The sequence below is a fragment of the Falco peregrinus genome, chromosome 16, assembly GCF_023634155.1.
Source record: "Falco peregrinus isolate bFalPer1 chromosome 16, bFalPer1.pri, whole genome shotgun sequence".
Classification (NCBI taxonomy): Eukaryota; Metazoa; Chordata; class Aves; order Falconiformes; family Falconidae; genus Falco; species Falco peregrinus.
The window spans coordinates 3,859,520-3,887,420 of record NC_073736.1 but is presented as its reverse complement, the minus strand read 5'-3'; the positions used below and the strand labels follow the sequence as shown (position 1 = coordinate 3,887,420).

The following is a 27,901-nucleotide window of genomic DNA, read 5'->3' as shown; positions in this document are numbered from 1 at the left end:
CTTCACCCGGGCTGGTGGCAGATGGTGTGTCATGCTTGACGTTGCCCTGTCTGTGTGATGCTGCTTTCCCGTTGTTTCCCAGCTGGGCACTTGCCCCACCAAAGAAGACAAAGAAGCTTTTGCCATCGTCTCCGTGCCCGTGTCCGAGATCCGGGACCTGGACTTTGCTAATGACGCCAGCTCAATGCTGGCCAACGTGGTGGAGAAGATGAACGAAGGTTTTCTCAGCCAGAATGACCGGAGGTAAAAAGTCATTTCCCCTGGGAGATGGGGCCATGCTGGGCTCCTCCAAGGGCTCTCCAGCATCGCTGCAGGATGGGGCCCCTGCCTGGGTCTCGGTGCCAGTGCTGTCTTGCTTTCCTGCCCACAACCCAAATCCACGCCTGCTTCTCCCAGGAGTCTGGCAAGGAAACTAGATAACGCCGCAGCCCCGCTCCAGCCCCTCCTTTGCCGCTAGAAAAATATCCGAGGGGCTGAGAGATGGCCCCTTGATAGGGGCAGCCGGGTTAGTCACGGTATTATTTTTAGGTGGGTGGGTTCGTGGTGCTTCCTGAGCAAACACAGATCCCCCGTGGGACGGAGCGAGCTGCTTCCGTCCTGCCAGCCCGCCCTGCACGGGTCCCGCAAAGGTGACTAAGGGGGCAGAGGCGTTCAGAGCAAAATCCCTGGCATGAATCATGAGCAAAGGCCCCTGGCATTTACCCAGGCACATACAGTTTTCTTGGGAACCATAGGGGCTGCAAACCTCTTGCTTCAGGGCAGCCGTTTCCCTCTAGGAGGGAGAGGAGGATCAGCCAGCAGCTTCCCTGGTGGTCTTCTGAGCCCTGAACGTGGGCTCTTTGGTCCTCCAAAATGCGCCGGCATCATTGCAGGGACCCAAGTCTGGGTGAGCAGCCTCCCCCTGCCCACTTGCACCATGCCCCTTTGCAGGTTCGTGATCCAGCTGCTGGAGGACTTGGTGTTCTTTGTCAGCGACGTCCCCAACAATGGCCAGAATGTGCTGGACATCGTGGTGACCAAGCCCAACCGGGAGCGGCAGAAGCTGATGCGGGAGCAGAACATCCTGAAGCAGGTGAGTGGCCCTGAGACGCATCTGAGCAAGGGCAAGGGCTTGTGGAGATGTCCTGTTCTGCCCAGGGCCCCGCTGGAGGAGAGGGATCTGGAAAACCCCATGGAGGAGGTGTAGCTGGTCTCCAGCTCACGGCCCAGTGGTGCGCCAAGCCCTCCTGGCCAATACTGCTGGTGTCTGGCCATGTGTGGGGGGTGACGGTGTGGAGGGGAACACAGCACTTACCATCTCTGCTTTTGGGCAGATCTTTGGGATCCTGAAAGCCCCCTTCAAGGACAAGGGTGGGGAAGGGCCCCTGGTGCGGCTGGAAGAGCTGTCGGACCAGAAGAACGCTCCCTACCAGTACATGTTTCGGCTGTGCTACCGCGTGCTCCGACACTCCCAGGAGGACTATCGCAAGAACCAGGTGCATGGTGGATGACGGGGGGAGCCCCCATCCCACCACGTGTTGCAGAACCCGGAGGAGTTGCTGAGCTTTCGGTGGTGGGGCAGGGGGGCATTGCCGGTCTCCAACACCCAGCCCCGTGTGCTCACCCACCGCCTCTCTGCCTGCTCCAGGAGCACATTGCCAAGCAGTTTGGCATGATGCAGTCCCAGATCGGCTATGACATCCTCGCTGAGGACACCATCACGGCCCTGCTGCACAACAACCGCAAGCTGCTGGAGAAGCACATCACGAAGACGGAGGTGGAGACCTTCGTCAGCCTGGTGCGCAAGAACCGCGAGCCACGGTGCGTGTCCACAAAGGCCCCATCCCAAAGAGCTTTGTGCTGCGTGATGGGTGGGATGCGCCTGGACCAGAGGAGGAGAGACCCCCCCGGGGACCCCCCTTGCACAGCGAGTTGTCTCTGCTCTGTAGGTTTTTGGACTACCTCTCTGATCTGTGCGTCTCCAACCACATTGCCATCCCCGTCACCCAGGAACTGATCTGCAAGTGTGTGCTGGACCCAAAGAACAGCGACATCCTCATCAAGACGGAGTGAGTAGCCAAGGGGGGAGCTTTTCCATGTCGGGGGCTTGGTGCCTGGCCCTGCCTTCCACCAGCTCCCACAATGTCTTGGTAAAACCCCCACCAGCCCTGGAGGTGCAGCCACTCTCTGTCTGTGGGAGCTTCTCCGGTTTTACCCCTGTTCTGTCCTAGGCTGAGGCCAGTGAAGGAGATGTCCCAGACCCATGAGTACCTGAGCATCGAGTACTCGGAGGAGGAGGTCTGGCTCACCTGGACGGACAAGAACAATGACCACCATGAGAAAAGCATCCGGCAGCTGGCACAGGAGGCCCGGGCTGGCAATGCCCATGATGAGAATGTCCTCAGCTACTACAGGTGACGACCCTGCGGCATCTTCTCCCCAGGTGAGGGTGTAACGGTTGCGTGGCCTCACTCCCTCTCCCCCTCGTCCTTGGGCAGGTACCAGCTGAAGCTCTTTGCCCGCATGTGTCTGGATCGCCAGTACTTGGCCATCAAGGAGATCTCCCAGCAGCTGGGTGTGGACCTGATCTTCCTCTGCATGGCAGATGAGATGCTGCCCTTCGATCTCCGGGCATCCTTCTGCCACCTCATGTTGCACGTGCATGTGGACAGGGACCCCCAGGAGCTGGTGATGCCTGTGAAGTTTGCACGGCTCTGGACTGAGATCCCCACAGCCATCACGATCAAAGAGTGAGACATGTTGGGGCGTGCAGTGGCTTTGAGGGACAGGGCAGGAGGTGGGATGGCAGATGCCATCCAGTCTAGGGATTGGCCTGACTATAGCAGGGACTGGGAGGAGGGCATTTTTGGAGTGACTTTTGTGGGTTTTGGGCTTCAGAAGGAGGTAGGCTGCATCACAGTCATGAGCATCACTTCTGCCCACGATGGCTCAGCAGCTGCCTGGCCAAGGCTCCTTCCAGGCTGGGTGTGAGCAGACTCGCTGCCATCCACCTCACTCCCACCACCTTCCCTTTGCAGCTACGACTCCAACCTCAACGTTTCACGTGATGACAAGAAGAACAAGTTTGCCAGCACCATGGAGTTCGTGGAGGACTACCTCAACAACGTGGTGAGCGAGGCAGTACCCTTCGCCAACGAGGAGAAGAACAAGCTCACCTTCGAGGTGCGAGTCCTGCCAGTGTCACTGGCACGTCGCAGGGTGCAACTGTCCCTGAGATGAGGGTGGCCGTGCTGGCACCCCTCTCCCCTGTGTTTGTTTCTCCCACTCAGCCCCGAGCATGGCGAGGTCTGGAGTTGCCTTGTCCTTCCCCAGGTCGTCAGCCTTGCCCACAACCTCATCTACTTCGGCTTCTACAGCTTCAGTGAGCTGCTGCGCCTGACGCGGACGCTGCTTGGCATCATTGACTGCGTCCAGAACCCCCAGCTGATGATGCAGGCGGTCTATAACGACGAGGTGACGGGTGAGTCCCCGCTCCGTAATCAGGCATGGTCCTGCAGGAAGGTGTTCTCCATGGCCTGACCAATGCTTTCCAGTTTTGGCTGCAAGAAAACGAGCCACTGGTTTGCTGACATGGAAGCTTTGGCTGGGTCTGCACTGGGAGGTGGGAGGTGTTGAACCCTTGGCCATGCCAGAGAAATAGCCAGTCCCTCCTGCTCGTTCTCTGATTAGTATCTCCAGCATTTTCCAGTCTTAAGTGGGTCCTTCTGCTGGTCCTCTGCCACCTCCCTTTCCATCTGCGTTAACCCTGCCCACCATGGCTGCCTCCGCAGGGAAGAACGTGCGGAGATCAATCCAGGGCGTTGGGCAGATGATGTCCACCATGGTGCTGAGCAGGAAACAGTCCATCTTCAGCCCCCCAAGCCTCAGTGCCGGGTCTGCCCCAGAGCAAGTGGACAGAGGGAGGAGCGTTGAGAGTGAGAACATTGTGGTGATGGAGACCAAGCTGAAGATCCTGGAGATCTTGCAGGTTGGAGCTGCTGGGGAGGGAGAAGCTTTGTGGAGCTGTGGGTGGGATGGGGTGGTGTGGAGAAGACATGGTTTTCTGGTGCAGAGAGACAGCTGGCATGAAGAGGGCACTCACTTTTCCTTGCTTTCTTCTTTGCTGCTGCCAGTTCATCCTGAATGTGCGGCTGGACTACAGGATCTCCTACCTGCTTTCTGTCTTCAAGAAGGAGTTTGTGGAAGTCTACCCCATGCAGGACAGCGCGGCCGATGGGACAGCTCCAGCCTTTGACTCCACAAGTAACTCTCCCACTTTGCTCCTGGTACACCTTCAACTCGGCAAACCCCGCAGGCTGGGGGGACACCGGCGGTGGGGGTGACAGCTCCAGCAGCTCTCCGCCCACCGCTGCCGCTGCAGGGAGCGTGGCGGGGCATGGAGTTTGGGCAGATGGGATGAGGTGTCCTGTGTCCATCGTGGATGCTGGGAGCAGGGGCCAGGGAGCTGGGGCCAGGGAGCTGGGCTGGTTCCTGCAGGTTCCTGCCAAGGTACAGGGATGACTTGGGCCATCCCGTTCATCTCCCTTTCCTCTCCCTTCAGCCGCAGCCATGAACCTGGACCGGATCGGTGAGCACGCGGAAGCCATGTTCGGTGTGGGGTGAGTCCCTGCCCCCTCCAGTGCATAGTTAGCCTGGCCGTAGGGCTCTTTCTCTCCTGTCCATACTGCCGAGGCTGAAGGCTGCAGGTGATGAGGAAGATGAGGCTCTAAAGGCTACTGCAGCTGTCTGCATCAGCCCCCAGGCGGGACTGAGTGCATGCAAGCTCCCGCCTGGCTGCTTGGTGTTCCAAGCGCTTTTGTCCCGGCTTCAGGAAGACGAGCAGCATGTTGGAGGTGGATGACGAGGGAGGGAGGATGTTTCTGCGGGTTCTGATCCACCTGACGATGCACGACTACCCGCCGCTCATCTCCGGCTCCCTGCAGCTCCTCTTCAAGCACTTCAGCCAGAGGCAGGAGGTCTTGCACACCTTCAAACAGGTAACCCTGCTGGCACGCTGCTCTGGGGCACCTCTGCACCCACCCTTGGCTCTGGGTGCAGGACATGGGATGGGTCCTGGCCCCTTTCCTTGGGAAGGAGGTCTGGGAGAGGAGGGGAATGGGGTTTGTGCCTCAAACTGGGAATGTCATTGCAGGTGCAGCTCCTGATCTCAGCCCAGGATGTCGAGAACTACAAGGTGATCAAGTCAGAGCTGGACAAGCTCCGCACGATGGTGGAGAAATCGGAGCTCTGGGTGGACAAGAAGGGCAGCAGCAAAGGGGACAGCACGGTGGAGGGGAACAAGAAGGAGAAGAAAGAGGTGAGAGCCCTGAGCAAGACCCTGGAAACCGGGGTGGGAGAGGAGTGGGAGGCGAAGGTGCAGCTTGCTTCGGTCCTCTCGGTGGGCTGGAAGAGGAGGGTCGGGGGGGTCCTGCAGGGTGTAGTTATGCTCCAGGCTTTGGAGAGGTGCAGTGGGATCCTGGTGCTGTTCCTGTCCCCTTGCAGCACACTGCCGACGAGGAGGTCATTGCTCCTGGAGAGAAGAGCAGTGAGAACTACCAGATAGTCAAGGGGGTAAGTGAGACCCAGTCTTGTCCCCGGGGCTGTTCCTGGAGGCACGGCCAGCGATGTCTGCCTGGCCTGGGCTGGCGTGGGGGCACCAGCAAGAAGGGAAAGGGAGAAATCATGGAGGTGGGGGGGGGGGGGGGGATGATTTCCAAGTTCTCCTGGTTCAGTAAAAATGAGTCCGAGCGAGGTCTTGTTCCTGCCAGCTCGGGAGAAGGAGGAACCCTGTTACATCCCCAGGGCTGGCGAGTGAGCCTTGTACTGGGGGGACTGGAGGACAGGGGGGGTGATGGCTACGAGGGCTCCCTGCGTGGCACTGCAAGGAGGGTTTCTGAAGGGGGGGTGCCAAGATTTGGGAGCAATGCAGGGAGCACATCTGGGTTTATGGAGGGCACATCTGGATTGCAAGCAAGCCCGTGGTGCTGGTGGCCACGCTGATGGGCTCCCAGGCTTCCCACCATGGTCCTTCTCTCCCTAGATCCTGGAGCGACTGAATAAGATGTGCGGGGTCGGAGAGCAAGTGCGCAAGAAACAGCAGCGCCTTCTGAAGAACATGGATGCCCACAAAGTGATGCTGGATCTGCTGCAGATCCCTTATGAGAAGGTGGGTGGGCAGAAGCTGGCTGGTCCTGAAGTACCCAGGGCAAGGGGTGAGGGATGCGGGGGGACCCCTGCACGGCTGGGTCCTGCGGCTGGGCAGGGCAGAAGGGGCAGCAGCCTGTCGCTGCTCTCCATCCCTTGCCAACTCTGGGTATTTCTTTTCTCTGCCCTTCCTCAGGGTGATGCCAAGATGATGGAGATCCTGAAATTCACCCACCAGTTCCTGCAGAAGTTCTGTGCTGGCAATCAGGAAAACCAGGCTCTGCTGCACAAACACCTCAACCTGTTCCTAACCCCGGGGGTAAGGAGAAGGGGCTGAAGCGTGGTTGCAGGTGGCAGCAGCAGGAGCGACTTCAAGTACCGCTCCTGGGGTCAAGAGCAAGAGATACAAAACCCAGGCGGAGACCCCAGGAGAGGAAGGGTCAGGGCAGGAGGAGAGGCTGTTCCTCGCATCCCACCGGCCTGACTCTGCTCTCCTGGTCCCACAGCTCCTGGAGGCTGAGACGATGCAGCACATCTTCCTCAACAACTACCAGCTCTGCTCAGAGATCAATGAGACGGTGCCGCAGCACTTCATCCACTGCGTGGCCACCCACGGCCGCCACGTGCAGTACCTCGATTTCCTGCACACCATCATCAAGGCTGAGGGCAAGTACGTCAAGAAATGCCAGGACATGATCATGACTGAGGTGAGCATCTCTTCCCCCCAACCTGTGGGGCATGAGCGGGGGGTGTAGCAGGGCACGGCTCCTGGGAGGGGCACCGGTGGCTTCTGCCTTGAGGAAGAGCCTTCCCAGCCGTGTTGGCTTCTCCCTGGAGTAGGAAACATCTCCAGGAGCTTAATGCAAGGTCCAAGAGCCGATAACCATTTTGAAGTCCCACAAACTGATTTTTGATTGCACTGCAAATGCCTGGTTTTCCCTGTAAATGCACGGCCCTTTCACCCTTCGCCGGCTGCTGCCTCTCATCGCCCCGCTGCAGAGGACACCGTTTTCTGCCTTGTGAGGTTTCTGACCCTCCTTCTCTGGAGCAGTGACCACTGACCCTTCCCTGCAGCTCACCAATGCTGGGGACGATGTGGTGGTTTTCTACAATGACAAGGCTTCACTGGCCACTCTTCTGGAGATGATGACAGCGGCCAGGGATGGGGTGGAGGAGAACAGCCCTCTGATGTACCACATCTCACTGGTGGACCTGTTGGCTGCCTGCGCCGAGGGCAAGAACGTCTACACAGAGATCAAGTGCACGTCCCTGCTGCCCTTGGAGGATGTGGTGCGGGTGGTGACACATGAGGATTGCATCACGGAGGTACGGGGTGCCCAGTGAGGAGGGTGCTGGTGGCTTTACACTGATTGCCTTCTCCTGATGGTGCCTGTGAACCCGCTCCACCCCTTCCTCCCCGGCAGGTGAAGATGGCCTATGTGAACTTCGTCAACCACTGCTATGTGGACACGGAGGTAGAGATGAAGGAGATCTACACCAGCAACCACATCTGGACTCTCTTTGAGAACTTCACCCTGGACATGGCCCGGGTGCGTGGGGAGGGTTGAGTGGGAGGGACACGGCAGCGATGGCTGCTGCATCGGCTGGGGACAGGTTGGTGTCACCGAAGGTCCCTCAAAGGCTGGGGAGCGGGGCATGGGCACCACGGGGACTTGTGTAGCTGCCCCACGAGGGGCTGGGGAGCAGTCAGGACTCTCTGGTGTAGACCCAGGAGCTGGGTCACTAGCCACGTCCTTCAGCTCAGCTAGGTGCCAGCAGCATCTGGCCAGGGTGCATGCTCCCCTCGCCCTGGTGCCATCATCGTCCTCCCTCCTCCTCACAGATGTGCAAGAAGCGAGAGAAGCGCCTGCCAGACCCTACGCTGGAGAAGTATGTGCTGACGGTGGTGCTGGACACCATCAACGCATTCTTCAGCTCCCCCTTCTCGGAGAACAGCACCTCGCTGCAGGTAATAAGGCGCTGCGTGGACAGGCCATGGCTGGGGGGAGGAAAGCTCCTCATCAAGACCCTGGAAGGTCTGGATACACCTTGCGTTGATACATACCTGCCTGCTTTCTCCTCCAGACCCACCAAACCATTGTGGTGCAGCTTCTCCAGTCCACCATGAGGCTGCTGGAGTGTCCCTGGCTGCAGCAGCAGCACAAGAGCTCGGTGGAAGCCTGCATCCGCACGCTGGCCATGGTCGGTAAGGAGCTGCGCCGCAGCGATGCTCTGTTCCCCACGATCCGGGAGGATGCAGCCACCCTTGGCTGCTTCTGCTCCGGCAGCAAGCAGGAGCCGCCGTCCCTACTGCGGGTCTTGGCAGGGCACCCCAGCGAGAGGCTGCTGGCCAGGAACGGGGAGCTCTGGCTCTGGGATGTGCTTTTTTTGAGCTACATCGCCAGGGATGAGCAGGGCGGGTGTGGGGACAAGCGAAGCCTGGACTTGGTTGAGAGATCCCTGCTGGTGAAGGGCTTGGAAACAAAGCCAGCGTTTGTGGTGGTTTTCCCTTCACCAGGACTTTGCCCTCAGCCCGCTTGTGGCTGCCTGGCTCAGGAGAAGGGTTGTTTGCACTGAGTCACCGTGTGGAAAGGATTGCTCGGTGGTTAGACGCTGGGTGGGGATTTCCCTTTGTAATTTGAGGCAGGGTGCTTACAACATCTCCATGCTGGGCTTTCCCAACCCAAAACTGGTGCTGGGGCCTCTTTCCATCCAAAGCTGGGCTGGTGGGGCTGTGGGCGATGTGCTGCAGCGGGGAGGGATGGATGGAAGTACTCCACCCCTCACCAGCCTGCAGGAGTTTGCTCTTCTATTTAACCCAGACCTTCTCTGCTGCAAATGAAGAGCTGGTGGAGGGGTGGCCTGAGGTGGTGTGGTGGGACCCAGCCAGTGGGCTGGGCTGGGTCATGGCTGTCTCCAACTTGGGCCCCGTCTCCTGCAGCCAAGAGCCGCTCCATCGCGCTGCCCATGGACCTGGATGCCCATGTCAGCTCCCTGCTCAACAGCAGCTCCACCAGCACTGTGCAGAGGAACACCTCCAGCTACAAGACGGCGACGCGGACCTTCCCCCGCGTCTCCACCACCCCCAACCAGTGGGACTACAAGAACATCATAGAGAAGCTGCAGGTGTGGGGCAGGGAGGTGGGGGTGGCATGGGTCGGTGCATGATAGCAAGAAGGTGCTGGCATTGCAGGGGTCCCTCTCCCACGCTCGTGTCTCCTAGGCAGGCATTGGCCCTAAAAGTGTGTGCTGTGACTTGTAGGACATCATCAGCGCCCTGGAGGATCGCTTGAAACCACTGGTGGAGGCTGAGCTGTCTGTCCTGGTGGATGTCCTCCACCGGCCAGAGCTGCTTTTCATGGAGGGGACGGAGGCGTTTCAGCGATGCGAGAGCGGAGGGTTCCTGTCCAAGTGAGGATGCTTTGCAATTGCCCTGGGATTTCTGGGAGGGCTGCGAAGGGCTGGTGACCTTCATCCTTTGTGGGTTGTCCATCCTGGTGTGTGCCTGCAGCCTGGAGGGATGGTGGGGATGCTTCCCTCGGGGACCCCCTTGTCACTCGCGGCTGTGTGACGGTGGCTTTGCTGTACCAGGCTGGTGCAGCACACCAAGGACCTCATGGAGACGGAGGAGAAGCTGTGCATCAAGGTGCTGAGGACGCTGCAGCAGATGCTGGTGAAGAGGAACAAGTATGGCGAGAGGGTGAGCACCATGGTCCCGTGGCGTGTCCTCAGCCCCGCTCCTTGGCTGTATAGCCCCCGTTTCCCAGGCTGGCTGTGCCCTCCCCGCCGCAGCCCATGGGTGCTCAGTCTCGTTCTGCTCTAGCGCTGGCCCAGGCAATGGGAGACTCATGGTATTTATTTGTCTTGGCAGGGCAACCTGCTGCGGAAAATGCTCCTGAACAATTACCTGCAGAACAAGAAGTCCAGCTCCAAAGGGGAAATGGTGGATGCTGCTGGGGGAGGTGAGTGCCCCTCTCCTGCACCTTTCCCATCTCTCGGCGCTGCCCACACATCCCTCAAATTCCCATCTCCTGAGCTGTGATGGGATCAGGTCTGTAGCTGGTTGCCGTGCTCCTACCTCCGTGGGAGTAAAGGATTTGGGGAGGCGAAGGGATGGGACCGAGGTGCCCCTGGCAGTGATGTAGCTGTGCTCACTCTGTGCTACCACAGCATCCCATCTGCCTGTGTCCTGTCCTCCAGGCCAAGACCAGGACTGGTCCGCTATCGCTGCTGTCCAGTGCCGCCTGGACCGAGAAGGGGCCACCAAGTTGGTGGCTGACCTGATCATGAGCACCAAGAATGAGAAGATCTTCCAAGAGAGCATCCTGCTTGCCATCCGGCTGCTGGATGGAGGCAACACCGAGATCCAGGTGCTGAGCCCCAGCTGCGTGGTGGCACCGGTCCCAGGGGGATCGGGCAGCCGTGGGTCGATGGGTGCAGTGTAACGGTGCAGGCACTTGGAAGATGTTGGTGCAGGGCAGTCCTCAGCCCTGGGGTGGCCCCGGGGCAGCAGGTTTTGCCAAAATACTGTTTGGTTGCATATGTTTGCTGGCCATCCAGAGGAGGAGCTGCAGAAATCCGTCTGGCTTTGAGTTTTCCAGTTCGGTGGCTGGATGGAGCTGGAGGGCTGGATGCTGGGGAAGGGGCAGGTTGTTGCAGGTTGTTTCTGGAATAATGCTGATGCCCTCTGCCGGGTATTGCTAAAACGGCTCAGGGCTGCAGCTCCTGGGTCATCTTGAAGCCTTTATCACAGGGAGGTTGAAAAATTGTGCGTGCAAAAAAACCCGAGTGGGGTTCCAAGCTGGGGGTGCTGTTATTGCTGCTGCTCTGTCCCTGCTTAGGGTAAAGGAGAGCACAGTGGCAGGGGACGGTCCACCCCTGCACATCCAAGAGCGCTGTGATGTCCGGGGCTGTTGTATGGAAGGAAACCTGCTCCCCAGGTTATCTTGGCCAAGGTCTTGAGTGCTGGAGGCTCAGAGGGGCAGGCAGGGACAGTTTGGACCCCGTGGGGGACACCTGAATGACTATCCTCCCTCCTCCCAGAAATCCTTTTACAACCTTATGACGAGCGACAAGAAGTCTGAGAAGTTCTTCAAAGTTTTGCACGATCGAATGAAGAAGGCACAGCAGGAGACCAAGTCTACAGTGTCTGTGAACATGAGTGACATTGGGAACAAGCCCCGTGAGGACAAAGACGAGCCTGACCCTGGCACCAAAGGTATGGGGCCGTGTCCCCTTGGTAGAGCCAATGTCTGTCTTGTTGGATAGCCCGATGCTAACGAGGTTGGGTTGCCCTCTAGGACGAGGAGACACCTTCCTGATGCCTGGCACCCCCTCCCGATACCCAATGGCCATAGGGTTTCGGAAGGGCCATGACACTGGGGAGCAGGGCCAGAACAACGAAATGGGAGTGACGGTCTTGATCATGGAGCCTATCCTGCGCTTCCTGCAGCTGCTCTGTGAGAACCACAACCGGGACCTACAGGTTGGTTATGGGGGCTGCGAGGGTCTGGGGGCCAGGACAGAGGCCATGGAACTGGGGTGTAGGATTTTTTGCCCCAGTTTTGTCCAAAAAACCCATTGCACCAGCCACTCCGTGCCTCAGTTTCCCCATCTGCAAATGCACCATCCCTTATGGATAACTTGGTATTGTGGAAGGAGCTGCCCATGGCACCACTGTGTCCGTGGGACCGAGTGCTGCTCTCGGAGGTCTGTATGTTACTGGGGTGCCCCAGCCCAATTCCCCATGGAACTGGGGCTGGAGTGGGTGTCAGGAGGGATCGGGACTGCCCCCTGGACCGGAGCGGTGCCGCTCAGCCCCATGATGGCAGGCTTTGCTCCACAGAACTTCCTCCGGTGCCAGAACAACAAAACCAACTACAACCTGGTGTGCGAGACGCTGCAGTTCCTCGACATCATGTGCGGCAGCACCACGGGGGGGCTGGGGCTCCTGGGGCTCTACATCAACGAGTACAATGTGGCCCTCATCACCCAGACCCTGGAGACCCTGACCGAGTACTGCCAAGGGCCCTGCCACGAGAACCAGGTATCCCTGTGGTCGTTCCTGGCACGCCTGGGCTGTTCCACCTCTGATCTGGGATGCCCCAGGGAGGATCTGGGGGGGATGCGTTGGAAGGCAGCATGGACAGGGCCAGCTTTTGAGTTTAGGCTGTGAACAGGAGCAGGATGTGGGCAGCAGAGGATGCCGGGGTGCACGGGGATGCTGGGTGGGTTATGAGCTACTGCTTGGCTAGATAATACGGTGATGCGAATGGGGGTTAAATAGCAGTGGTGCAAACAGTGCCCTTTCCAGGGAGAGGGGGATCTGGGGATCCTGGGGTGATCGGGCAGGGTCAGTGCTGTGGGCAGGACTCTGTTTCAGACCTGGGCTGTGTTATGGGGTGAAGCAGGGGGGGACTGGCAGCATCCCTGGGATAACACGTTGCATTGCTCCCCCAGAGCTGCATCGTGACCCATGAGTCCAATGGGATCGACATCATCACAGCCCTCATCCTTAACGACATCAGCCCCCTCTGCAAGTACCGGATGGACCTGGTCCTGCAGCTGAAGGTAGGCAGAGCCTCCGGCTGGGATGTGTGTGTGTGTTGCTCACTGCGTGGGCTTGCTGGCCTGGCCACGGGGTGTGCTGGGGGTGAGGTGGCCGCTGTAGCGTGGACTGTGCACGTGTCAGGTCCTCGAGTGTGTGAGCACGTGGGCTTGGTGGGTCTGGGCTGGTGCATCACGGCCGTGTGAGGCTCGGGTGCCTCTAGCACGGGGGAGTTACAGCTGACTGGGGCACAGGGGGTCTCAGCAGGGCACAGCTCGCCTCAGCAAGGGCTTCTCCTCACCAGGATAATGCCTCCAAGCTCCTCTTGGCCCTCATGGAGAGCAGGCACGACAGCGAAAACGCCGAGCGGATCCTCATCAGCCTCCGCCCGCAGGAACTGGTAAAGGCTGACAGTGAAAGACCCCCAGCCTTGCCCCATTGAGCCCCCCCAGCCTCCCCCCTGGCCCGTTGCTGGACCTCTTCTGCCTGTGGGTCCTGATGCAGTTTCTGGTTCGCAATCCAATAAAACCATCTCATCTGCCACGCTGCTGGTCACCTTCTGCACAGGCATCCTTACCTAATAGTTTTCCCAGAGCCATTTGTGGCCAGAGAAGGAAAACAAGGTGAGGAGATGGGGAGAATCTTACTGTCCTGCTGCCTTCCAGGTCGATGTGATTAAGAAGGCCTATCTGCAGGAGGAGGAGTGTGAAAATGCTGAGGTTTCCCCCCGGGAAGTTGGCCACAACATTTATATACTGGCGCTGCAGGTACTGAGCTGTGACAGCAGGGTCCCCGCCAGGGTGGGCTCCCTGTGCTGCCCTGGGCTCCCACTCACTGATTTACATATTTTTCTCTATATTTATTTACGTTTCCTCCAGCCAGGCTGGCCTCCTTGGGGAGGCACGGCTGGGAAATGTGCTTTTGGCTCCTGAAAAGCCACCCCCCAGCCTTGCCAGCCATCCCGCTCCCCATGCCCTGCTCCCGTGTTCACTGGTGGCTGCTCACCAGCCTGTGCTCACCTGGTTATCACTGTCCCTCTTCCAGCTGTCCCGACACAACAAGTCTCTGCAGCAGCTCCTGAAGCCGGTGAAGCGAATCCAGGAGGAAGAAGAGGAGAGCATCTCATCCATGGTACGGAGAGGCTGCGGGAACGGAGGCAGAGCCCCTCCAAGCTGCCCTGATCCTGACTGGAGGCTGGAAAGAATCTCCCACCCTTGCTGAGCCACCCTGCGTCTTGTTGTTGAAGATTTGATGGATTTTGGTATTCCCCAGGGGGACGAAAGAAGGAAAGACTTAACAGTGCCCTTGTAGCCAAAAATATAGGGTGACATCCAGCTCGCCGCAGGCACAGGCTGGTGGCCCTGGTCGGGTGCTGCTTGTGCCTTTCTCCCTTCCCCTGCAGAAAAGGAAGGGCTGAGCCCTTTACTGTCATTTCTTGCCCATGTACCTTAGATCCCAAATGAGATTCAGCAGTAATATGATTTCCCTGGGGTTTTATGGGCATTGATTTGTAATTTGTGGATTAGCAGCATTTGGATGTAATTATTGCAGGGAATTGAATGTCTGTCACCTCGGGGAGGGCTCCTAACCCTTTAGGAAGGTTTAATTCATTTGCTTTTCCCTGAAAACCTCATCAGCTTTGGTAGATTTTGAGGAACGCTGTTGTCAGTGCAGAGCTAGAGCTGACTCCCCCCGCTGAGGCCACTCTCATCCTCTCTCCCTCTCCCCACATCCCAGCTCAGCCTCAATAACAAGCAGCTGACACAGATGCTGAAGTCGACAGCCCCAGTGCAGGAAGAAGAGGAGGATCCGCTGGCGTATTACGAGAAACACACATCCCAAATTGAGGCAAGACCCGTTAGCTGTTGGGTTGCATGTGCATGCACGTGGTCAGTGAACCCCACCTGCGCTCCAGCTGCCTCGTGCCCGGTTATTTTGCCCTATTCCCACCCTTGTGCTGGCAAAAAGCAAATGGGTCTTTTGCTGGAGGCGTTAGCAAAGCTTGTGAGGAGCTGAGGGAACAAGCTGCCTCCTGGACCCTTGCTTTTGCTGCCAGCAGCAGTGGGGATGCAGCCAGTTCAGCAGCCCCATCCTTGCTCGTCAGCATGGATCTCCTGGTGGATACCCAGCTTCCCTCTGGCACAGCCCGGGCTGCCTTTGCCAGGCCAGCTTCTAGCGTTCTAGATGAGTGGCTGGTGATATTTGGATCTGGGTGGAGTGGGAGGGAGGAGGGGAAGGCATATCTGGGTCTAGGAGAGAGGAAACCAAAGCGTGGCAGGAGCAGGATCTGACGGCACCCTCCCCTGCGCCCTGCTTCCTGCAGATTGTGCGCCTGGACCGAAGCATGGAGCAGATAATCTTCCCGGTGCCTGGCATCTGCGAGTTCCTCACCAAGGAGACCAAGTACCGGCTCTTCACCACCACAGAGCAGGACGAGCAGGGCAGCAAAGTCAGTGATTTCTTCGACCAGTCATCCTTCCTCCACAACGAGATGGAATGGCAGAAGAAGCTGCGCAGTAAGAGCAAACCAGACCTTCCCAGCGCCGGCTCCTCACGTAGCCCCTGTTGTGAAACTGGGGGGCAGCTTGGAAAGGGCTGCAAACCCTGGCAGCAGCCTGGAGGTCACGTTTCTGGGCTCCTTGTGCCCCTTGCTCTCTGTAGAGCCCAACACACCCAGCAGCTTGCAGGGAGCGGAGGTTAATCAAGATCCCAGGGGTGATTTTCCTCCATGCCTGTTGGTGCAGCTCCTCAGTAGTCTGAAACGCATCTTAGAGCACACGCCCTGGGATTACGCCTGCAGGTGTTTTCCCCTAGAAAGCCCTCTCTTCATTTGTTTGCAGTTGCCTTCTCCTAGGCCAGAATCTAGAGATGATAAATAAAACTCGTTTCTCTGCACCCTGCAGACCTGCTTAGGTGCTCTCAGGGCTGCATCAGGGCGGAAATCCTGGCGTAAAATAACAGGAGCTCAATAGTCGCGCTATAAATACTGCGATGCAGCTAATGAGGAGTGCAGCAACTCTGAAAACGCTCACAGATCCAGGCAAAACTATCTGAGGAATTCGGCAGGAAACAAGTTTCCAGTATGGGTGGGAAATTGCTGGCTGGGTCTCCTCTGGGACCGAGCACCAGCGCTGGAAACACAAAGACACTGTTGTTTTGAAGAATACAAGCATCGAGGCTGTAGGAGGTGGGTGATGGGGAGGAGGAGGATGAGGATGAAGCTGATCTGATTCCGAGGTGCCAGAGCAGGTCAAAGGGCTGAGAAGCCAAGAACTGTGAGCAGCAGCGTTTTGAGCTTGCAGTCCTATTTCAGCAGATGAGGAGGGAGCTTTTATTAACGTTCTTTTTTTTTTATTATTATTATTATTATTATTGTGATTAACATCGCTTCCTTAAGTGGGAGGCAAGGGTCCCTCCGGGCCTGCTAGCTGTACTGAGCCGATCCCTGTGGATGTCTGGGAGGACAAAGCCTTCCCCGGCCAGCGCAAGGTTGCCTGAGGTTTGTGTGTCTGCCTCCTCTCCCTCCAGGCATGCCGCTGATGTACTGGTTCTCCCGCAGAATGACACTCTGGGGAAGCATTTCCTTCAACCTGGCTGTCTTCATCAACATAATCATTGCTTTCTTCTACCCTTACGTTGAAGCCACTTCCATGGGTAAGCGCCCCAGCATCTGCAGCTCCTCAAGATAGAAGAAAAAGCTTCCTGCACAAGCAGACTGGTCCCCTTACCCGCACGCCCCCCACCTTCAGTCTCCTCTTGACTCCTGAAGACCCCGGTGCTTTCTGCTGGTGCCAGCCCTCCCACTGCTTCCTCCTTAGGGAAAAGTCTTTTCCCCCTGGGCTGCACTTTCCCTGTTTGTAAAATGGGGGGAAGCAGCGACAGAATACGTACCTGCAAAGCCTCCGTCAGTTAGAGTGGTTTTGAGCTCTCAGATAAAAGACGTTAGGAAAACGCGTTAGTAAGAACGATCTTGGTCCATACCAGTCTTTGCAGCCAAACATAATTTCTCTTTTTCTTCCCACTGATAATCAGCACGTGAGTTTTTCTGGACAGCAGCACAGTGTCTAACTGGCAGCCCGCACTTCATCTCATGCCGTTTAATTGCTGTGGGTCTTCTCTTCCCAGGAGTGCTGGATTCCCCACTGATCTCGCTGCTTTTCTGGATGCTGATCTGCTTCTCCATCATGGCCTTGTTCACCAAGCGCTACGGCGTCAGACCGCTCCTTGTGGCACTGATTTTGCGATCCATTTATTACCTGGGGATCGGACTCACCCTGAACATACTGGGAGCTCTCAATGTAAGTTCTCTGTGCGCTGGAAAAGCAGCGTTAGCAGCCCCTGGCTCAGGAGGCTGCTGTGCATTCATGAAGTGCAGCAAACCCTGTTTCTGGTTGTTCCCCCCCCCCCCCAATTTGTGCTCGTTCCCCAGCTGACCAACAAGATCGTGTTTGTGGTGAGCTTCGTGGGCAATCGTGGGACTTTCATCCGAGGCTACAAGGCCATGATCATGGATGTGGAATTTCTTTACCACGTTGGCTACATCCTGACGAGCGTCCTGGGACTCTTTGTGCACGAACTCTTCTACAGCATCCTGGTACAATACATGCAGATGTTTGGGGCACAGAGGCAGCCTGTGTGCCCTGTTAGAAGCTAGAAGGTTCCTGTGATACCTTGCAGGGGCTGACTGATAACAGCAGTGAGAACAATTCACTGTGTTCTAATCTTTGCGTAGGCTGATCTCTCTGCCTTCCGACAGTACCTATTACTGTCTCTTTCCTGGTCTTTTGCTATCTCTCTTTTTCTAATCTCTACTGTATACTTTATCTGGGTCAGCTGGGAGACAACGTGAGCTGGTGAGGGCAGAGGCAGGGGGCATGTGTCCTATTCTTGGCTTTCCTGCTGTGCATAAGTCACTTCATTCTTCTCTGCCTCCCTACAGTAAGCTGGGAAACTTAAATGCTTGATGTGAAAGTTAGTCAAGTTCTGCTGAGTGATCCAAGATCTCAGGATAAAAGGGGATATATGTAGGCCAGGCATTATCAAGAAAAGCACCCTGCGGCATTTCTTTGCTCCTGGGTCCCTTTCAGCTGTTTGACTTGATCTACCGTGAGGAGACCTTGTTTAACGTCATCAAAAGCGTGACGCGGAACGGGCGCTCCATCCTGCTGACAGCCCTCCTGGCTCTCATCCTCGTCTACCTCTTCTCCATCGTGGGCTTCTTGTTCCTGAAGGATGACTTCATCCTGGAGGTGGACCGGCTGCCGGACAGCAAAGCCAAAGGTGGTTCAGCCCTTGCCCTCGGTAGCTGCGGTGCTCGGGTCCCTTCTGCAGCTGGACCATTGCATGAGACCCGCTCCCTCCCCGCTGCAAAAGCACACGCGTGTCTGTGCATGTGCATGCATCGTGGGTTTTACACCCTTGTGCAAGCTCCTGGTAGTGCTGCTTTTGGGGCTGGCGGAGGAGACAGCCGCCTGTGCCAGCTTAGGGGCTCATGCTGCAGAGAGCAGGGCTCTAGTGCTAGGAGTGATGGCAGAGAAGGGGGTAGGCAGCTACAAAACAAAGTTTTAGCACTGCGGAGGTCTTACTGAAGCTCGAGCTGAAGATTCAAAGCCTAGAAGAGGCCAGGAGAATATGAAGCAACTTGGTTTTGAGGAGCTTGAAAGCTACAAGAAGAGGCAGTTGAAAAAAACACCCGTGACAGCAGCAAAGAGCTTTACTGAGGCAAGGTGATGCTCTGACAAGGCTGCGGTCTCTTTTACTTGCAGATGACCCCTTGGGGATGCAAAGGAACATGGAGACCTTCATGGAGTCATGCAGCAGTGACAAAATTAGCTGCTCTGCTGTGCCTACTGCCTTGGAAGGTAAGCGAGCTCATTAGAAAGGTTGACTCTGTCAGTGGCAGAGTAGGTTGGCTGCCTGGCTTGTCAGCAAGCTCAGAAAAAGCCTAGCTTTTCGAAGATGGAAACAACCAACCCACTTTCTGGCACATATTAGGCAAGAGGCCTGCAAATTTTGCACTGACCCTGGCATAAAAAATAGTGAAGTAGATTCAATTTAGTCATAAAGAAAGTGGGAGCTTCGGGAGCGCTCAGCCAAACACCTCCACAGCAAGAAGCAAGCTGGAGGAGCTGCTGGGAGGTTGCTGGTTGGGAGATCCACAAGGAGCACCTGCTCCCAGGAGGATTTGCCGCTGCATCACTGCAGCAAGACTTGTCCCCACAGCTCTGGACTCTTTGTGATCGTCTAGTACTTCAGCACTGTCTGTGCTCTGAGTTTTTGCTTTTATTTCCCCCTGTGGTACTCTAGAAACAGATGCTGACCAGTGGGAACGTGCCTGTGACACGCTGCTCATGTGCATCGTCACTGTCCTGAACCATGGGCTGAGGAACGGAGGCGGCGTGGGTGACATTCTGCGGAAGCCATCGAAGGATGTGAGTTTCGGCAGCGCGTGGGATGCCTTTCTTCTACCCAGTCCTGCTGCATTTACCGCTCTGCAGCTGCCCTCCCTCCCTGGAACCCGTGATGCTTCCAGCTCTACGCCCCACACTGTCCTCCGGTGCTTTCCCCCTCTCTTCTCCTACCGCAGCCTTTATTCCTCCTCACCTGGTGCCCTCAGCCCGTGTAACAAGGCAGCGCGGCTGGAGTTGCTAGAGGAGAGGTGTGCATGGGACAGACATTTATCCCTTTCCATCCATTACAGGAATCCTTGTTTCCTGCTCGGGTTGTCTACGACCTGCTCTTCTTCTTCATTGTCATTATTATCGTCCTGAACCTCATCTTTGGGGTCATTATCGACACTTTCGCTGATCTGAGGAGCGAGAAGCAAAAGAAGGAAGAGATACTGAAGACCACCTGCTTCATATGTGGTGAGTGCTGGGGCCTCACTGGACAGGAATCGCCCCGCAGCTCTTCCTCTCTTCTAAGGCTGAGGGAGGGGAAAAAGTTTCTGCTTTTCATTTGTTTCGCAGCAAAACTTAAATCTGTTTAGCCATGGGTCACTGCAGTGTGAGGAGGCTTAAACAAGGACACAAACTGAGAGGGGAAATTATCCGTATTGTTCCTTGCCTTCTGTTAATGAGGTGTTAAACTAAACCACCACACTGCAGAAGTCTTGTGGCTGTGCATCTATCGCTCCCGAGACCATCGCTTAGCCAGTGGAAAAAAAGCACCAGATTACTAAAGAAATAATGTTCTGGAATACAGAAAATGTTCTGGAATGCTTTCAGTCATCGGAAGGCATCCAAAAAAAAAAAAAAAGGAAAAAAGGAAAACCCCAAAAAATCTGGTTGCTTTTTTCTTAAAAAACCCAATAAATCTGGCTGCTTTTTTTCTAAAAAGATCCACTGGGTGCATTTTAGATACATAGGCAGGAAGCATAGCTAGCAGTACTTTAAATAGAAGCCTCCTGAATACACAACTGGGTTATTTTCCTCCTGTTCTGGATGCTTGTTATGTGCTAAATGCCAACTAATTATTAAAAGCACTTCTTGAAAGTCACACCTGGGAGAAGATGCAATTATCTGTACTTCCCTTCACATTTGTTTGCTCGCTCACTTCTTACCTTCTCCTCCCCTCCCCATCTCCTCCCTCCACCTTCCTCTCCGTTCTTGCCTGCCTTTCCCAGGCCTGGAAAGGGACAAGTTTGACAACAAGACAGTGTCCTTTGAGGAGCATATTAAATACGAGCACAACATGTGGAACTACTTGTACTTCATAGTGCTGGTGCGAGTGAAGAACAAGACAGATTACACAGGGCCAGAGAGTTACGTGGCGCAGATGATAAAGGTACGTGTCCTCTCAGGGCAGCTCTGTTGCTGTTGCAACCTGCCTGCCCCAGGGAAATATCTGAGAACAAGGGGCTTGCCAAAGAAAAATAGTTTTGAGAAGCAGCTTTTGGAAAATACTTAGTAACGCTGCTGTGCCTTAGTTCTTCCTTAGCTGGTTATTTCCACTTCGCAATCTCAGCCAACAAGACATTGTCTATTTGATGTTTTGTACTGTGTGTTTAAGGATTAAACCAAGGGCAGAATCGAAGCAGTAGAGAATGGGACTTCAAGGTGATTTCAAGGCAAGGAGGGAGGGAAAGGAAATTAAGAAAGGAAAAACTTCTGAACTTGAGCCCAGAATGCTGTAAGAAAAAAACCAGAAGTGGGCCATTCGTGGAAAATTTGCAAAGATACAGACAAGACGAGCCTTTGAGAATGTCTTTAATCCCTAAGCACGGCCAGGCTTACTGTCAGGTCCTACCAGGTCTCTTCCCCTTCCCTCCTCCTCATCCCCTCTCCAACTCCCGTTCTCCACGGTCACCTTTCCAGAACAAGAACCTTGACTGGTTCCCCCGGATGCGAGCCATGTCACTGGTCAGCAATGAAGGGGAAGGGGAACAGAATGAGATCCGAAATCTTCAAGACAAACTCAACACAACGATGAAGCTGGTGTCCCATCTCACCTCCCAGCTGAATGAGCTGAAGGAACAGGTACTAGACACTTTTAAAAATAGGAACACCTGGCTGTAGAAACCCGCTGTCCTTACCAAAATAGACACTGATCGCAAGGAACGGGAGGCAGAACCAGACCAAGCTCAGTACAACTTCAGATACAAAGCAAAGGGCTCCTGCAGCTCTTTTTGGGGGGTCATGGACACGTGGGACATGGGCTTTTGCAGAGCTTTCTGGCAGATGCTTAGAGCAGCTGAGTCAGTCCCACGCTTGAGGAGCACGCTAGTGAAAGGAAAGGTGGCCTGGTTTCCTGCCTCACGTGTCCTTGTTTAAACTCTAGATGACAGAGCAACGGAAGCGCAGACAAAGGATGGGGTTTGTGGACGTCCAGAATACCATGAACCACTAAGACACAGAAGCAGCACTGGCTTCACCCACCGAGGGACTGCACATACGTATCAGCTAACAAGGCTGCTAATTCCTGGGTTCCACGCATGGACATCGCCGTCAGAGAGAGCCGGACCATGCAGAAGGGCTTCACAGTCAACATTTTCCTTAGAGCGCTTGTAAGCAATTCAGGAACCAGGGATTGGCCAGGATTCCTCACGATAACCTGGATCCAGATGTTACTCTAATGCCCTTGTAGGAAGATAAATTATACAGGACTTTCATTCCTCATTGCAATAACTCTTTATTTTGCAAATGTGGAGGGTTGTATCTTCATCTCCATGCGCTACATTCTGATGGCCTCCACCTTGGGTGTAGTGTAACTAGCTGTAGGGCTGCAATATTTAACTTATTCCAAGAGTGGCACTAGTACACGTGGGTCTTTGCAAACCAGCCATCGTATTTGCTGTACCTGCTCCACACTGATCCCTCCCCATTTAAAGAATTCTGTTCATCACTGTGGTGCAGTAAAGACAAGCTGAACTCAAGGAGATGGATTTGTTAATTTAACTCACCAGATGAGGATGAGTATCCAAGCTTGTACTAGTGTGAACTAGTTTTTTGCCTTCTGTGGACCAAGAGTATCTGGGCAGTAGCAGTAGGAGACTGCAGGTTTACAGGAGTTCACTGTGAAAGGGGTGTCCTGTGTTTTAGTTTCATCTCTGGTGTAACGTTCTACTTTTTTTTTTTTTTTGTTATTGTTGTTACTTAAGAACTGAAGTGTAAATTGCCTTAACTAAATTAAATACAAAATCATGTTATAATAAAAACTTAAACATGGTAAAGAAAGCTCCCCTCCTGCGCACTCTGCTATGTAATGGGGCTGTCATAAATAGAAATACAGAACAATCCAAGGACATAAAGCCAAACCAGGGCTCTATTACCCAAGGTGCTCCACAACCAATGATCTCTGCTCCAGATGTTAAATATTAACGTAGCATGATGCTCCAGTCAGAAGATGAAGAATGCTACCATGAAGAACTACCTTGAACACCAGCCTCCTTTTCTGAAGTACTGGATTAGAGCCTGCAGCAAAGTTTCAAATTCTTTCACTACTTGCCAGGAAAACACTACAAATACATAAAAAGGAGCAGCTGTTGGTGCTGCCTGGAGCCAAGCTGAGTCCTGGCATCGCCGTGCTCTAGACACTCAGCCTTCCCAAGCCAAGCGGTGCTGTAGCCACCCCGGCTACAGCCCTGTGCCTCTGCCTCCCAAGAACAGACGCTGATGCAAGCATTAAGGCTTTAAAAAGGAATAAAAATAGGCCACAGCAACGGACTAATCACACTTGGATTTTTTTTTATGGCACTATATATACTAACACGGCATTAAAACCTATCTTTATCCCTCAGATATGCAGTAACCCATACGGAGCCTCCTCTTCATGCTGAGGGAAATCTGCACATAGCTAGCTCAACCAGCAACACACCACTGCAGCATCTCATTGAAATCTCAGTTAAACTCTTACACTGCTCCACTGCCACCGTGGTAGTCACCCTCAGTCCTCTCCTGTGTCTTCTCAAAAGGCGATGATTAAAGTTATCCCTCAATTTCCCTGGTACCAGCTCTAACACACAGAAACACAAGCACAGCTGAGCTTTCACATCATCACTACTGCTATCTTCACAAGCAAATTCAAAGCTAACAAGGTTGCACCTACTTGCTCTGTGCATCTCCTGCTTGTTCCAGTTCTTGTCATACACAGGATGAGGTCTAACATCACAAAGTTCTTTCCTCTACACTACATTGCTCCAATACATTTTCAGCACAGATGCATTAAACTATGTCCTAGATTTTCAGGGGAGGGAAAAAAAAAAAAAAAAAAAAGAAAGAGGGGGCACAATATATGAAGGGTGTAAGGTGTAGGTCTGAACAAAAATACTGTTGCTAAGAGGAATAAATGGTTTTATTCATCATGGCAACACACAGTGCTTTAGGAATATATACAGTGGAGAATCTGGGAGTTAGCCTATCACTTTGAGTCCTCTTCAGGTTTCTTGGCATAAAACTTTTCTCGCAGTCTTCTCCATGTACCTTTTTTCATGTCTTCCATCTGTTTCAGAATGTCTGTAAAAGGAGAAAAAAAAGAGAGAGATGGGGAAAGAGGAAGAGAAACAGAAAAGCAAAGGAATGAAAGCCCTCTTATAACAGCTTTGCCTTACATATATTTTCCTTTTTTGACTTTTCATCTTAATGAATTTCTGTTTCAGGACCTGAGGCAAGTTTGTTTTCCCTTCCAATCAATTGTGTGGGGAGTCCCTTATCACTAGCAACTAATATTCCACACACTGCAATCAAAGTTAGGAACTGGAGCAGAACAAAACTGCACTAGTTTCCCATACTGCACTTAATAAATCATTTGGCTGACAGTATTTCTGCATCGTGGTATCCTGTTTTCTCTCATAGTCCAATAAAAAAGAAGAAATACTGAAGGCAATTTGAACATGGTAAAACAGAAGCTGAGGTACATTTTGGAACAATGTGGCAAATGTGCATCTCTTTCACATAGCTCCTGCTATGTGATCTCAAAAAGCCCTTACAAACCCTTTGCTGATCCTGGCCAGTGCAAAATACAATCGACTTTTCACCCTGGTAAGATTACTGAAGATCTCCTCAATTACTCCTAAACTTAGACCTCATTAAACATCCTAATATACTTGCATGGCAGTCCTATTCTGTCCTTTAGTCATGGGTATTTAGTAGAAGCGGTGCAGTGAACACCACGAAGCTTAGAACGTACTTTATCTCCTGCACTGACTTATTCTCAAATCAAGCACAGTATTGGTACCTGTTGCTAGTATCATCTTGCAGTCTTCTACTGTCACTCCAGTGAAGCTCGTGTCTTTCAGGCGTGGATACTTCACAAGCAAGCAAGTAGATGAGAGAAGGAGAGAAAGACGTTACTTGCAGTGCACTTGGAAAGGTTAAAATGTCACCATACGGTAGAGTCCGAGCTCATTGTCACTCAAGCTCTAAGAGTTCTATCCATCCATACCAAGAATCTGCATTGTTCATATATGCCACAGAGGCCAAGGTGTTTGCAGCTTTCCTGGAGTGACCAAAGGCACCAGGTAGTGCTGCATCCCCCTGACCGCTCATTTGTCTGTCAGACACTCCCAGAAACACTGCTGGGACAAGGCAGCCAACTGCAGTGGGTGGTGACTCAGCCCCTAAAAGAGGGATGACGGCTAATGCCAAAGCTCACCTTGTTTTTGTAGTAGTTGGTATGGATTCTGACTAAGCTCTCGTACATTTGGTCACAGGCCTCAGGGTCAGCAATCTGGAAAGGGATAAAAGTATCACAACACTCTTATTTTAAACCTCCACAGCAAAAAACACCTCTCTTAAAGCCTGTGAGAAAGACAGCCGAGGAGCACCTTAGGTGACTTGTCAGTGCAATGCAGGACGCTGGTGACCCCTGCTATGCCGCTCCAGAATGCCGATCATTTTCTTTCCCCTCCACTTCTCACCAGCTTGGCCTATGAGAATAACGAGGCACATGATTTCCAGAATGGACCTTAAACTCCGCTCAAAAAGATTTGGCAGACCAATTGTGAATACGCAGTTAATGAGAATACTGCTAGACAGTTTTCTTCCCACATTTATTGGCTAGAGCTGTGAAATCTGCCAGACTTCTTGCTCAACGGCCACTTTCACTGCCTGTTTTATTCTAAAGCATCAAATAGGATAACATAGTAGAATGGAAGTTAGAAAATCCCGGTGCAGGCTAAAAATATTTATAACTGATTAGGGGAAAGCGGCATGAAAGACACATGAACAGCTTGTGAAGGGTAAATGTATTTCTATTTTGGTCTAGTAAGTTGGAAAGATCTTGCTAATACCTAAACCTCTGATAGGTGCCTCAGACAGGTGCACCTGCCTTGCAGAGCCATCTATTTAGCAGCGTCGATGGCACATCATCTCGTTTTTCTATTTTATTTCACAACAGGGGCCAACTCGACCAGAGCTCTGCATTGCTGCTCCATGACATCAAACATAAATGATTTAAACGGCTACACGAATAAGAATAGTATCAACAGAAACATGTCAGGATAAAATGACATGGCTCATTTGTCCTTGGGACACCAGCACAGGTTCAGCACAAGGCTGGTAATGCCTCCTCTGTGCAAACAAGGAAAATTAAGGCCAGGCTTTCGTTATTCAGTAGGTAATGGCTGCTGCAGGAGAGAGGATATAGGGACAGACAGACTGTCAGGAGTCAGCACCATCACACTGCAGGTGATCTGCAGCTTAATGTATCTTGCAGTCACATTTCAAACGACCCTCCTAATGTTTTAGTAATGATAGCAGAAATAGCTATTAAATGGGTAGCAGAAACAGTATTCCCCCACCCTGTAAAATCAGCAAATCTTATTCCATGTGAATAAAACAGACATTAGACTGATAAAGTATCCTTTATGGTTCTAATTCATTTCTCAGACGTTCCTCCTGCTGTCTGCCAGTACATTTCCCTTTGCTGTATTAAGCCTTTATACATACAAATTGACATCAGCGCTGCAGGCATCAATTTAGATTTTCAAGATGAGTGGCAGCTTTGGGATATTGTAGCCAATTGGTGCGGCATATTCAGCTGTCCCAAGCATATGAAAAAGCAATAAGCATTTTCCGAAATGTCTGCTGCAGACTATTCTGGTGACCAATATAGAATTAGGTGCTATAATGGCCCCTTGAAGTAGAAAACACATACCTGGAACAATGTTTTTATGCTAAAAAAGGGCCCATTTACATTCCACAGCAACACCTCCAAGGCTGTAAAGGTCTGCAGCCTAAGTCAAGCATTAGTTTCTCTAATGTATTTCAGCACCGAAGCCCAAACTCAAACACAATCACAACTGTAGCCAGAATCCAATTTTAAAACTGCTGCAACCTAACCATGTCAGGCAACGTTGCATTTCATGACGCACTCCGCACTGCATCACGCAATCATCCTATCCTATCATCATGGCAAGGAAAACACACTAATTAATTCAATTCCAGCACGGCGCTGACAAATTCACAATGCTTTGTATCTCACTTCTATAACCAGGGGAAGAGGGATGTCCCGAGCACGTAATGTACACGGTGCAAGAAGTGGGTATAAACCACAGCTTGTCCTACGCGAGGAACAAGGGACGTGGCTGATGGGGCTGACTCGGGCCTGTCCTGGGGGCAGCTCTGCGGGGCCTGAGGAAACCTGGAGAGACCCGGGGGCAGCTCTGCAGGGCTCAAGGAGACCGGGGGAGACACAAGGAAGCCTGGGGGCAGCTCTGCAGGGCCCAAGGAGACCTGGGGAGACACAAGGAAACCCGGGGGCAGCTCTGCAGGGCCTGAGGAAACCTGGAGACCCAGGAGCAGCTCTGCAGGGCCCGGGGAGACCTGGGGAGACACAAGGAAGCCTGGGGGCAGCTCTGCAGGGCCCGGGGAGACCTGGGGAGACACAAGGAAGCCTGGGGGCAGCTCTGCAGGGCCCAAGGAGACCTAGGGAGACACAAGGAAACCCGGGGGCAGCTCTGCAGGGCCCGAGGAGACTACAGGGCCTGGGGAGACCTGGGGAGACACAAGGAGACCTGGGGGCAGCTCTACAGGGCCTAAGGAAACCTGGGGAGACCCGGGGGCAGCTCTGCAGGGCCCGAGGAGATCAAAGAGACCCTGGAGCAGCTCTACAGCCTGAGGAGTCCCGGGGAGACCTGGGGACAGTTATGCAGAGGCCTGAGGAGGCCCAGGGCTGCTCTGCAGGGCCAGAGGAAACCCGGGGGCAGTTATGTGGGGCCTTGAGGAGACCCAAGGCGGCTGTGCGGGCCCTGAGGAGACCCAGGGTCACAACCTCCTCCTCAGCTCCCACCGAGCGAGCTCCGAGGCGAGGGAAGCAGCCGGTGGCCGGCACCAAACTGAGATTTGTGCCCCAAACCCTCCGCAGCCGCCTCAGAAGCGCCGTTACACCATCCCCCGCCGGAGGCCAGGAGCCAAGAGGCGCCTGCGCGGCCCAGCCCCCAGCCGCCCCCGCCCTCACCTGCGTGCTCTCCCCCTCACGGAAGGCCTGCGCCACCCGCTGCCGCAGGAAGGCTCCCAGGTCCCGCTGCCGCTTCGTCTCCTCCACCGGCCATTCCTCGCAGAGCTTGAGGAACCGCCGGTACCGGCTGGCCGCCATGGCTGCCGGCGGCCCCCACGTGACCTACGGCAGGCGCGAGGGGCCGCGGCGCGCGCAGGCGCGGCGGGGCGGGCAGGGCCGGAGCGGGGGGGGGTGGTCCGGCGCTGCCCCCCAAAAGGGGAGGCTGGAGAGGGGGGAGGGGGCGAGAGGCGGCATCGTCCACCTGCCCCCCCGGCCCCGGCCGGGCTTTCAGTGAGG

At 54.3% G+C, this 27,901-nt stretch overlaps 2 protein-coding genes across 2 annotated transcripts in view; one reads left to right on the top strand and one right to left on the bottom strand.

Moving 5' to 3' along the window:
- ITPR3 (inositol 1,4,5-trisphosphate receptor type 3) overlaps positions 1 to 23,291 on the top strand; it is a 43,642-nt gene extending 20,351 nt beyond the window's left edge. The window contains exons 13-58 of the mRNA XM_005239656.4: positions 83 to 243; positions 931 to 1,072; positions 1,314 to 1,475; positions 1,628 to 1,800; positions 1,929 to 2,048; positions 2,211 to 2,393; positions 2,478 to 2,729; positions 3,018 to 3,162; positions 3,313 to 3,460; positions 3,771 to 3,967; positions 4,113 to 4,242; positions 4,541 to 4,598; positions 4,811 to 4,976; positions 5,132 to 5,296; positions 5,482 to 5,550; positions 6,020 to 6,145; positions 6,320 to 6,442; positions 6,630 to 6,830; positions 7,198 to 7,449; positions 7,548 to 7,673; positions 7,967 to 8,092; positions 8,209 to 8,329; positions 9,065 to 9,249; positions 9,386 to 9,534; positions 9,715 to 9,823; positions 9,995 to 10,085; positions 10,324 to 10,493; positions 11,167 to 11,341; positions 11,424 to 11,608; positions 11,969 to 12,169; positions 12,583 to 12,693; positions 12,975 to 13,070; positions 13,336 to 13,437; positions 13,715 to 13,801; positions 14,408 to 14,518; positions 14,994 to 15,186; positions 16,199 to 16,324; positions 16,796 to 16,968; positions 17,100 to 17,264; positions 17,758 to 17,950; positions 18,436 to 18,531; positions 18,977 to 19,101; positions 19,371 to 19,536; positions 20,295 to 20,455; positions 20,986 to 21,147; positions 21,449 to 23,291. Of these exons, the coding sequence (XP_005239713.2) occupies positions 83 to 243; positions 931 to 1,072; positions 1,314 to 1,475; positions 1,628 to 1,800; positions 1,929 to 2,048; positions 2,211 to 2,393; positions 2,478 to 2,729; positions 3,018 to 3,162; positions 3,313 to 3,460; positions 3,771 to 3,967; positions 4,113 to 4,242; positions 4,541 to 4,598; positions 4,811 to 4,976; positions 5,132 to 5,296; positions 5,482 to 5,550; positions 6,020 to 6,145; positions 6,320 to 6,442; positions 6,630 to 6,830; positions 7,198 to 7,449; positions 7,548 to 7,673; positions 7,967 to 8,092; positions 8,209 to 8,329; positions 9,065 to 9,249; positions 9,386 to 9,534; positions 9,715 to 9,823; positions 9,995 to 10,085; positions 10,324 to 10,493; positions 11,167 to 11,341; positions 11,424 to 11,608; positions 11,969 to 12,169; positions 12,583 to 12,693; positions 12,975 to 13,070; positions 13,336 to 13,437; positions 13,715 to 13,801; positions 14,408 to 14,518; positions 14,994 to 15,186; positions 16,199 to 16,324; positions 16,796 to 16,968; positions 17,100 to 17,264; positions 17,758 to 17,950; positions 18,436 to 18,531; positions 18,977 to 19,101; positions 19,371 to 19,536; positions 20,295 to 20,455; positions 20,986 to 21,147; positions 21,449 to 21,517 (6,747 nt within the window). The 3' untranslated portion in view covers positions 21,518 to 23,291. The remainder of the gene's footprint in view (positions 1 to 82; positions 244 to 930; positions 1,073 to 1,313; positions 1,476 to 1,627; positions 1,801 to 1,928; positions 2,049 to 2,210; positions 2,394 to 2,477; positions 2,730 to 3,017; positions 3,163 to 3,312; positions 3,461 to 3,770; positions 3,968 to 4,112; positions 4,243 to 4,540; positions 4,599 to 4,810; positions 4,977 to 5,131; positions 5,297 to 5,481; positions 5,551 to 6,019; positions 6,146 to 6,319; positions 6,443 to 6,629; positions 6,831 to 7,197; positions 7,450 to 7,547; positions 7,674 to 7,966; positions 8,093 to 8,208; positions 8,330 to 9,064; positions 9,250 to 9,385; positions 9,535 to 9,714; positions 9,824 to 9,994; positions 10,086 to 10,323; positions 10,494 to 11,166; positions 11,342 to 11,423; positions 11,609 to 11,968; positions 12,170 to 12,582; positions 12,694 to 12,974; positions 13,071 to 13,335; positions 13,438 to 13,714; positions 13,802 to 14,407; positions 14,519 to 14,993; positions 15,187 to 16,198; positions 16,325 to 16,795; positions 16,969 to 17,099; positions 17,265 to 17,757; positions 17,951 to 18,435; positions 18,532 to 18,976; positions 19,102 to 19,370; positions 19,537 to 20,294; positions 20,456 to 20,985; positions 21,148 to 21,448) is intronic.
- Positions 23,292 to 23,443: 152 nt separating this feature from the next.
- LOC101924058 (ubiquinol-cytochrome-c reductase complex assembly factor 2) lies at positions 23,444 to 27,741 on the bottom strand. The gene is made up of 4 exons (XM_055819610.1): positions 27,566 to 27,741; positions 24,761 to 24,835; positions 24,344 to 24,413; positions 23,444 to 23,622 (listed from the first exon to the last, which is right to left on the bottom strand). Exons 1-4 carry the CDS (start codon positions 27,701 to 27,703, stop codon positions 23,528 to 23,530), a joined length of 378 nt encoding a protein of 125 aa, XP_055675585.1. The 5' UTR covers positions 27,704 to 27,741; the 3' UTR covers positions 23,444 to 23,527.
- Positions 27,742 to 27,901: the final 160 nt, after the last annotated feature.